Source organism: Daktulosphaira vitifoliae, unplaced genomic scaffold (assembly GCF_025091365.1).
Source record: "Daktulosphaira vitifoliae isolate Bord-2020 unplaced genomic scaffold, ASM2509136v1 Scaffold_2, whole genome shotgun sequence".
NCBI classification, from domain to species: Eukaryota; Metazoa; Arthropoda; class Insecta; order Hemiptera; family Phylloxeridae; genus Daktulosphaira; species Daktulosphaira vitifoliae.
In genome coordinates, this window is record NW_026099573.1 from 16967019 (window position 1) to 16978576 (window position 11558).

An 11558-nucleotide genomic window follows, 5' to 3' on the forward strand; every position below is an offset into this window, starting at 1 on the left:
CTTTGAACAATGAAATGATATTAAATCATATTTTTGTTTGATTTCATATGAAACTAATTGTAATGACAGTTTTAGAGAATGGGATACCGAATATCTTTATAAACGCATCTGTTTAATAACGAATACTTTCATCATAAAGACGTACCTCTATATTTTTTAACTAAACTAATTGAATGTTATAATATTAATGTGCTTACAATGTTATAATAAGCACTAATAAGGAGAGGTAAAAAAGATTTTACGTCTGAAAATTGGAATTGTAGTAATTGTTGTCGGAGTAAATGTATTCGGAGAATTTTTTTACAGTGTCGGAGTAAATGAATGTCGGGGTATCATCAGTTCGTGGCAATCTCCGGAACCCTATAAAAACATACAATATCTCGTATTTTGTACATATAAATATGTACTTGTACTACTCATTAACAATTATGACCATTTCTATTAAATTACTAAATTAATCTCAAATACTATAAATAATATATATATATATTTATATTAAATTACTTATGGGCCTAAGAAATTCAGAACAAGAATATTTTAACATCATAATATTTGATCCAAACAATTAAATAAATTTCCTGATATATAACACACTCATAAAAATTTTAATATTTTTACAACTCCTACTTAATTATTATTCTTAAACTCAAAATGCATTTAGACAAATTGAAAAACAAGCAAAGAGATCAAGGTCTAAGAAAAATTAGTTTAATCGATGATTATCCACAAATAAAACAATTTAAATTAAAAAAAGAAATAATATATGACAATTCCAATAAATTAGAAGTAGGATTTCTACATAATATATTTAAATATCCAGATCCTTTAGAATTATCACGAATTAGAAATTCATACGTCTAACATAACTAAAAAAAAGTACAGAAACCTATTCAGCTTAAATAATAAAATAAAACTCTCATTTACGGATCTAAAAGTTGATAAAGATTATTACATTCTAGTTCATAATAGAGATTGATGTATGCGTGACATAAATATATTTCTGAAAAACAAATCAATCTCCACCAATAAAAGAAATAAATATAGAAATATCTCTAAGTGCCAATCATTGGTAGGAAATATTAAAAAAGGAACCATTTTATATAAGATGCAAAAAATGTTGCACACAATTATTTTCTTAGGAAATATAAAGATAATAAAATAAACTTATATCTTTATAGCACCAATTTTACTAATATACAGTTTAACCTAATTAACATAGAAAAATATAATCTAAGATTTTAATTCTGGAGTTTGCTGTTCTAATATTTAACACTATAAAACCTTACTCAAATAATACTTGTTTACCTATATCGTCATAACGCCAACGTATCCTAATAGGGTGCATATTCTAGAACGTCTTGGTACATCCCAGTGAAAATTTTGGTGGGATGATCCCACCCATATTTTTTTTTCTCAATCCTATAATCTTGATGTCAAGTGGTCGCTTTTTTCTATAATACATTCCCACTAAACTATCTAATTTTAACCACTGTATCAAAAATCGATATCGTCGATCATACAGCCTAAACAAATTACTTCTTGCAGCTACCCCTAGCGATCAACAACTCTCTGCCTTTTAACAGCATTCAACAATTCAACATCTATCTACCTTCAGAATTAGTCAGTTATTTAAACAACTTCAATAAAATTAGTAAGTAAATAAAATGTCCTTTTATTTAATTTAAACTAAAATTAAAAAAAAACAATTTTTTTTCTGTCTCTATTTTTTCTTTCTTGTATCTCAAATAAGTGTTCTTAAATTTTCGAAAACAACAGTTTTATTTTAAAATAATTTAATTTAAATTACGATTAAAATTATTTAAATATATTGAACTTATACAAAATGGATTTGATATTTTTTATAATTTATTTCGAATTCATTGTATACAGAGTGATTTTTTTATCATAACCCGCTCAATTACTTACAGAATAATAATATTTAAACATTTTTTTTTTATTATCTTTAGTTACACATTATTCTTGAATTATTAACTATGTAATACTTTTTAAGTTATTCCCTTATGCCTGATAAGATGTCAACTTTATTTTTTTAAATGGGAACACATTTTAAATTTAATAAAGTTTGAGTTTTTAATTTAATAGCAAATGGCATTTGAACTTTTAATAGAACTTTATTTGTTTATTAGATATAAACATTTACTGTTTCAAATTTTTGAGTTAATATACAGGTATAGTACACAAGGGATTACAAATACAGATAGCTAATTGTTTTTTTATGACATCGATATTAGCTGGTACACGCCATTGTTATTATCAATGGTAGTAAGGCACATTGTTGTGTGTATATAAATACACTAACTGACAATACAGAAAGGATATCTATTTATAGTTATTATTAATAATAAAAAATCCTAGAATGTGACAGCAATGTCATAAAAAACCAATTAGCTATTTATTATTGAATTAAAAATCCAAACATTTCATTAAATTCAAAATATGTTTTCATATTTAAAAAAACAAAGTTGACACCCTTATCAGACATAAGGGATGAACTTAAAAAGTATAACATAGTTAATAATTCAGGAATAATGTGTAACTAAAGATAATAAAAAAAAAATGTTGAAATTATTATTAATCTGTAAGTAATTGAGTGGGTTATGATAAAAAAATCACCTGTATAGTGAATGCCATTATGTCTTTATAGCTAGTGCAATTAAACAACCATGAATGGCTCTCCACCATTAATTTTGCCTTTGAATGGGAGAGCAGTACGTCTATTGCCGCATAGTCAATTTGTAATTGACCTTGAAGATTTAGAATCCCTAAAAACAAAAATTCGAAAAAATTTTACTCAAAAACTACATTAAATCTCATCAGTCATAATAAAATTAGAATTCTCTATGGTTGCCTAGGACAATAATTTAAACGGTGATGCAATAAGGAACATCATTTACAATAGTAAAAGTAAAAAACCTTGTCGGCCAACATAGAAGCAGGTAGTTCGGACCATTTGACTAACTACCCAGAATGAAGTCGGTCGAAGGGATCAATGGTACCTGTCGAGCTGAGAATGGCATGATGGTGGCTAGCAGTTTCAAGAACCAAGTCAAGGAAAAAGGACGCAGCAGTTATCCTTTTTCTATATTTCATATTTTTTTATAAGTTATTATCCTAAAATAAAGTACCTCGGTTTGTCTTAATTATTCGTAAAATAAGTGAGTTTGTATTTTGTTGCATAGAATAAATTTGTCTATAATAGACAAATTTATAAATAACACAATCGTATTAATTGAGGGTCAATACGAGTAACATTTAATACAATAATTGTTTTAGAATTATTCTAAATAAAAACTAACTGTATGGGTCTTTTCCACCTGCGCGCAGCTGCGTAATTCACGCAACCGGAAATAAATGATTAAATAATGGTGTCGTCTCTTCGTGGGGTGTCTTAACTATATTTTAATTGTTTTCAGTCTTCTAGCAATCGTTGTCGGCGCAATACGCGGTGGTCGTTTCGTCTAAGGTACTCGTGCAATGCGGTGCCCTGCTGTTGTGTGCCGTCGGTACTCTGCGGATACCACGACATCTTGTGGGCTATTTGCTAAATATTCACAGATTAAGCCACACGACGTAACGCATATAGTATTACTTGATTAACCAGCGTAAGCTGCCCATGCAGTTAGGTTATAACGACATTTGAAATATTTACACAAGGTAGAGCAATCATACTCTGTCTTTGATATTTTATTATTACAGCCCATTCACGAGTTTAACAAACCTATATTTTATGTCATTTTTTTAAAAAAATTAAGTGAAACTGATTTTTCTTATTTTTACGAAAAAATATTAATTTTACAAAAAAATAGTATATTATCTTATTTTTTTTTCACATCGAGTTCTATAAAAATTGTTCTTTGTGTTTTTAGCGAAACTTCAAAAATAAAGAGCGTACACTCAAAAAAAGATAATCCACTCCATTTTTGAGAACTTCAACCCCTTTGAGACACGTGTAGGGGTTGACTTATTGTACTCAAATTTTACCAGTTTCATTTTTTCAGTGAACCTAACGAAATATTGAGCCCATGACTCTGAATTTATGAAGTCTAAAAATAAGGACCACCCTAATATATATATATAAATTATTTTCTATTCATTTCTAAATTATTAAGACTTAACATATATTATTTTAAAAATTTCTTTAAAAGCCACAAAAAAAAAAAAGGAAAATTTCTTGTGAGAGTCATATTTAATGTAGCATTTACTTTAATATTTTTGTATTAGTTTAAGTATGTTCATACAATGTGGGCATGTGNGTATTAGTTTAAGTATGTTCATATAATGTGGGCATGTGCATAGAAGGAATTAGACTCATCTTGTTATATAATTATTAACACATGTACTAAACATCACATATATGAATAAAGCAAATATAATTTTCTTGTAATTATATTTTGACAAGTTCAGAGTGAATTTAAAAAACCCAGCACATGGAGGTCGCGGCACAGTGGTGACGTGGCATAGTTGGATCAAGTATAATGATATCTGACAATGATTAAAATCACTATAAAAAAAAACGCTTCGATGCAAATCTTTAGATAGTGTTTAATTTTAAAAAATTGGTGGATTATTCTAAAATCTACATGATTTGCTATTTCCTTATTAATATCCTGATTTAGATAAAGTATGCCAAATGAGAGAGGGATATAAATATTATTTCTCATAAAAAATTTGTATTAATTTATACACTATTCAATAAGTTATAGCACAATAAAGTTTAAAATGTCAATGAATTGTCTGTATGAAGAATATGTGCCAAGTAACTGTTTAAATGATAAATTAGATTTTTTTTCAATTTTTAAGGATAATATGTTCAACTAGATACGAATTATAGTCATTTGACGTATAGTTGAAAAAATTAGGTCAAGTGAGAGCTGAGAAAATAATGACAAGCCTAAAAAAACCGCATAGTAAAATAATTATAATATGAATAAGAATTTTCTTCTGACTGAGGAGACACAGTGATGGGTCCTTAATATTTATTCAAGTAATTCAATTTTAATGAGATAAAAATTAAATGAGTTAAAAGTTTTTTCTTAACTCAAAAATAATTAAGAAAGAAATTCACTCTCACAGGCTGGTTCGAACCTCGTACCCCTAGCGTTTAAGACATAAATTTTACCCACACTGCAACCGTACAACGCATTAAACGAAAGTAAAAAATGGAAATTTAAGCTAATTCATAGTTATTTTTTACGACTTAATAAAAAACAAAAATATTTAAATAAGTTTAATTTTATATTCTACTTCAATTAGATTTCTATAATATTCATGAAAATCAATGTACTCTCTTTGTAAGGTCTTTAAAATAAAATTCTAAACAGAGAATTTTAACACAAAAATAGCATATTTTTGAATACGGAAGCCATTTTCATTAAGAAGAAAATCTATATTTTGAATTTTTTTTTTTTTCATAGTAAATTAAATTACTTAATCTTCAATTTAAGACATATATTAAAGTGTCAGTATTTCCAGAATATTTTCAAAAGTTAAGTTGAAAAAAGTCTAGTTTCAATACGCATTTTTAAATTTTGAGTAGGGAAATGGTTTTGATTTAAAAAAAAGTATGTCGAATGAAAGAGGTATATAAATAGTATTTTTCAAAATATAAAGTTAAAAATGTAAAATATAAAATCGAGAATTATAACACAAAAATAGCAAATTTTTGAATACAGTAGCCATTTTCACAATGAAGACAAATTAAAATTCGACATTTTACTAAAGTTCATTACTAAAATCACTATCATAAAAAATGCTTCGAAGAAAATCTGTAGATAGTGTTTAATCTTAAAAAATTGGTAGATTATTCCAAAAGCTGCATGATCTCTTATTTCCTTTTTTGTATCCTGATTACAAGATTTATGATTTATAAGTGTAATATATTTATAATATATAAATATATTAAGGAAATGGTGTTTTAATGGAAATTTAATATTTAATTAATTAATTAAACAATTAAAGTTAGAAGATTAGGGGGATAGATTCCTTCATTGACATAACCTATTTGTCATTTTTTTGTGATTTTCATAATTTATATTATAAACACTAATAAAAATAGAGCTATCTAATTACATCCATTCATCCACAATAATATCCTTACATTATTAACACAAATAAAAATACTCTGAAATTTGAGATAACAGCACTCACGAAATATTATAACAAAGTTTTTTTCGTTCATTTCTATGAAAAAATCATTTGACCACCAATATTAGTACTAAGGCTTTCCATTTGATTTTCAGGAATATCATTTGAAAAAATTGCTTGTTAGTCTATACTACGTTATATTAATGTTTCATAAATATTCGTTTTTTTTTTTAGAAAGTTATTGCAATTTAAAAATAAAGAAAATCGAGTATAAAAAAAGAACACGGCAAAGCAAAACTTTTAGCTAAAATTAAACATCGAAACTAACACAAGCTGAATTACTCCGATGATTTAAACATATGTTTAATTAAAACTTATAATACATACATATTAAAAAAAAAACGGTAGCACAGTGGGGTCGCGGCATAGTGGAGACATTGCATAGTTGGGTCCAGATAGATTTAATCTGACANTTCCCAAAAATTTAATACTCTTGGGATGGATGAAAAATATTATTCAATTACATTTTATTGTAGTTTTATTACCTAATATTTTTTCTCTTTGAAAAATTTTAAATTTTCAATAATTTCTTAGAAAATTAGTGTCTTACCAAATTTTGATCAATTTTTATATGGATATATTAAAATATGTTTTAATAGTAAATATTTAGTAGTAAATATTCTGTAGCATTTTAAAGTTTGTAAAAATTTGAATTTTCATATATTATTTAACGATATTAAACATTTAAATACGTGCTAAGAAAAGGACAGAAGAAAACACTATATAAATCCTATACATCATATATGTATACATCATATTTTTTAGAATTGTGTAAAAATATCAATAGCTTGCTACTACATCGATATTGTAAAATTACAATGGTACAGTACAAGTTCATTACAGTATCAAATCGATGTAGTTTTATGACGCCAGATATAAAATCATAAATTGTACATCATAATTTTAAGTAAATTTTCAAATTATACGTCGTTATAAGGAAACATTACATGAATTTTAAAATTTTAGAAAATTAACCAAATCACCTTAATAAAGAGTTTAATTTTACTTTATTATAAATATCAATTAACAATTTTATTTTCAAAACAAAATTTATTGTTATTGAATTTATTTTAGTATATATTTCATAAATTAGTAGCGATTTCAAAAATGACTAATATATTAAAATTTTAACAAATGAATGCTTCTCTTACTTAATTTTTTAATTATTCTTTTTTTGATAATTTAGAATTTTATTATTTTTTTTCTATGTTGTACTCTTCAGAAATACATTTGATGACAATATCTGTAGCTCTTAGAAATTTAGCTTCATTCGTAAATTTATTTGACCCAAACAAATCTTGCAATTCTTCGTTAACTACACTTGGAAGTAATTTAGAAATCATTAATTCGATATTTTTTTCCTCTTCTGTTTTTTTTGATTTATGTTCATCTGATATTTTACTTTTTGCTATTCTTTTGTAATCATTATAAAATTCACTTTCAATTTTATTAATTAAGTATTTCAACAGTTCTAAGACCCCAATCATACTAATATGAATATTTGAATTTAATTTAATATATAGTGATAATTCATTTTCTAAACGATAAGGAATTTCATAAATTTTTTTGAAATTAATAATAGTTGTTAATGCCGTACTTACCATCTCAACTATATCTTTAGGATTTCTTGTTTTATTTCCAAATTTTAAACAGCATACTAATAAGTAAAGATATTTATACGACCTTTTTTGCATTGCTATGCTATATTGCTCCAATGAAATATCACCATTATTTATATTAGACAGTCGTACATAGGTGTCATTCACAATAATGTACTCGTTTTTTATTAAATTTCCATTAAGAAGATTTGATAATTTGTGTGTATAAGAAAATGGGCTGCAAATCGTTAAAATAATGACTGCAATTAATATTGATACCATTTTGGTATTGTACTAGAAGAAACTTAATAGTGATGCGAAAAGTATATTTTAAAAAAAAGTGAACAATTATAATATGTAAAACCAAAAGTTTTATTATCATCAAGCTTATATACAAAATACAAAATTTATTTTTGAAAAAAAAATATGCTGTATAATTTTAAGTAAATAATATTTTTTTTAGGCGTAAATAATTATTAATCTCACCTAAAAAAATGTATATAATTTTTCACTTACATGATGTGTACATTTTTATTGCTAATATAAGACTTAGGTTTGCAATAACATTTTTTATCACAGTAAAAATTTTATTACATATAACAAAAAAATCAAGTACAACTCTAAAAAATGTATTCACATGTGTTTTTAAAATTAGATGAATATACAAATTTCCCATTACTTATGTAGTAGAAGTGTTTCATGCATACACATGCATTAAAAAATTTCGATCGTTTTTTACAGCGCTCCGAAATTTTAAATTCATTCACTTTTTGTAAATACATAATAACCTATTGAATAATACGTTTATCGTGATCAAATCAAATATCTCATGAAAAAAGCTGAGCATTTTTTTTTTATTTCTGTTTGCTAAGTACAATTTGTGTTAAGCATCTACTAGATTTCCCTTGACTAGTTTAACAAATAATTGTACTATTTTAAAAATATTATTATTATTTAGTACACATATAATTTTGGTAGGTTAAATTTTAATATAATTTTTACACAATTATGAAGTGGGCAATACGTGAATTCTATACTTAAGATGGCAATATGATATGCATATAAGTTTTGAAAATCTGACATTTTTATGAGAACTACTTCAATATTTAACCTAACATTACAAATTTTTTCAATAGTCTTTTTCGTCTTCTAAAAAGCAAAATATGATTTTTGCTGAAAATTATCATTTTAGTCATCTTTTTCTAGCTATGGACTAAGATGACAAAAAAAAATTGTAAAACTTTGTAACCAAAACCATTGTAAAAGAAATGGGACCTTATAAATTAATAGGTATTAATTACAGTAGAACTCCAATTATCCGAACTCCGATCATCCGAATCGCCGATTATCCGAATCACTTTCAGAAAAAATCAGAAAAAAATTTGTCCAAAGTCCGCGGCTTCAGTGTAGGCACAACACGTGGTAAGAGTTCCCACTCCAGTTCCGGCGCATTGCAGTCACCTGTCATTGTTTATTTTGATTAGTCAGTGAATGGGTCCCGGTCCCCATTAATTCGGATAATTGGAGTTCTACTGTAATACATTTGTATATTTAAGTGACAAATTTAAAAAATTTTCCTCAGCATAAGATATCTATAATTTTGATGTTCAAAAATAACATAAAATATGAATTTTTAACCACAACTAAAATTAACGTGCGCGCACTTGTGTTAACACAAGTGAGTAGCAAAGTATACCGTAAGAGTCTTTTATATTAGTAATCATATGCTAACTATCACTATATATGATTGATTTTAAGAAAAACTGAATTCGTCATCTTACCCTGCCTTTCCCCAAGTAAATTTATTTATTAATTAACAAAATTAATCAATGTATTAAAGAATATTCTGATATTTAAGAATGGAACAAATAATTTAATATTAATAATGTATTTTATATTCAAGATAAATATAGGTATCATTAATATGTATTGGTCGGAATTTGTAGACTTTAAATTTCTATAATACAAAAAAATATTTGTACAAGCTTATATGAAGAAGTATGAAACTAAACTCATTGTTTCTTTATTTGATAAAACTGACTATAATATTTCAATTATTAAAAAACAAAAAAAAAATCTGACACCTTTAAATAATTATAGAATTAATAGACACTAATTTTACAATAGTCAGTTCATAAAAATCATCTTGAGAGACTGTCTGATCATTTATTTAGTTGTATAATTATGAACACAAATTCCATATAATTAAAGCTTATAGAAAATACCAAAATTCTTCTTCGCTTTGAACTTTTTATTGTAATCTTCTAATTTTATCAATGATCACCGAAATATGTTTTAATTTTTTAATTGTAAAATAATTATTTTTATATTCTATCTTTTTACTTCAAATAATGATAATTATAGATTAAAAATTTGAATGAGAAAACAATTTTTTTGTTAAATGTTTGTTATTTATTATTAATATGCTTAAGGGATATGTTATAAATGTGTTAAGAAAATTGTAATGTATTCTAATTTTTATTTGAATACATTTATAAAAAAAAACCATTTGAATTAATTACAATTAAAATTACTTTTTATGTTTCTAAGTGGCCTTAGTGAATTTTAATATGAAAAGGTTAGTGTTGGCATTTTTAAGGAAAACAGATAAATCTGTGTTTAAATTAGTTATATTCTAATACCTTAGAAAAATATATTTCACCAATTTTTATGATTAAGAAATGTTAATGGAAATAAAATTTTTCCATCTAAACTTGTATAAATTCAATATTTTTTTTATAATTATAATTATAATTAATAACTTTTTTTAATTAAAAATGTAGTTTTTTGCATTTTGATATTTCCATAATTATCCAACAAAAATGTTTCTACAACGCCTGTATTAACTAAGGGCGCAGTACTGAGACAGTACTAGCATTTAAAAGCTGCCCAGTCCGTACTGCCTGTTATCTCGTTTATATACCGAGGCAGTACTGACCGTAAGTACTGGCTGCAGTTGTAACGCCGTTGCTGATTGAATACCGGCAGTGTACTGGTACTACTAAACCTCCAATACTTGTTTGCACTGGCTCATAAGACTTGTGCCAAGTGTTGGTCGAATACCAGCGCAATACTGATACAACAAATTCTTCATTACTGAAAAATGCCACTATAAAATTACCAAAATTAGCAACTATTATAATGAATATGAATTTTAAAACATACAACTTTTAAAGTCAGTCAATATCTGTTAAATTCATGAAAATAATAATCTACAAATATCAATTGGAAAATAAGTGATTTTAAGATTAACCTTATGTTGGATACTATCGTTTCGTTTTTTAATAATAATCTCTTTTAATACAGTTACATATGATAATCAAACAAGGTAAAATAAAAAAAAAAGGTAATCTCGCTGGTATCGAATTAGCCGACTCCAAAATGCACCGTCTACTAATTTTATGTACAATGTAAAAATTGTGCCAATAATGCCAAACACAATTGCACTAGTATACTATAAAATACAAAACCCAGAATTTAATACAAATATGTCATATTTTTAAATACGATGATTATTTTCACCATGAAGCCAAGTCCAGAGGTCAAATTTTTTTTTTTAATTTAAGTATTTTACCTAAGCATCAATTTAAGACATATATAATTTCCGAAACATTATTAAAAGTCAAGTTGAAAAAGTTCTACTTTCTACACGCATGTTTAAAATTTAAACCCCCCTTGTATGAACGGAAATAATCCAATTAAAAAAAAAAGTATGTCGGATTAAAGGGGTATATAAAAAGTATTTATAAAAAATAATAATATTGATCCATACATTTTTCAAAAAGTTATAGTAAT

At 25.6% G+C, this 11558-nt stretch overlaps 1 protein-coding gene and 1 long non-coding RNA gene across 2 annotated transcripts in view; one reads left to right on the forward strand and one right to left on the reverse strand.

Moving 5' to 3' along the window:
* LOC126899478 (uncharacterized) overlaps positions 1 to 3212 on the forward strand; it is a 7490-nt gene extending 4278 nt beyond the window's left edge. Inside the window, exons 2-3 of the long non-coding RNA XR_007702602.1 lie at positions 1546 to 1651; positions 2666 to 3212. This is a non-coding gene — a long non-coding RNA (uncharacterized LOC126899478). The remainder of the gene's footprint in view (positions 1 to 1545; positions 1652 to 2665) is intronic.
* A 3986-nt stretch (positions 3213 to 7198) lies between these two features.
* LOC126899477 (uncharacterized) lies at positions 7199 to 8268 on the reverse strand. The gene is made up of 2 exons (XM_050674439.1): positions 8250 to 8268; positions 7199 to 8001 (listed from the first exon to the last, which is right to left on the reverse strand). Exon 2 carries the CDS (start codon positions 7857 to 7859, stop codon positions 7359 to 7361), a length of 501 nt encoding a protein of 166 aa, XP_050530396.1. The 5' UTR covers positions 7860 to 8001; positions 8250 to 8268; the 3' UTR covers positions 7199 to 7358.
* Positions 8269 to 11558: the final 3290 nt, after the last annotated feature.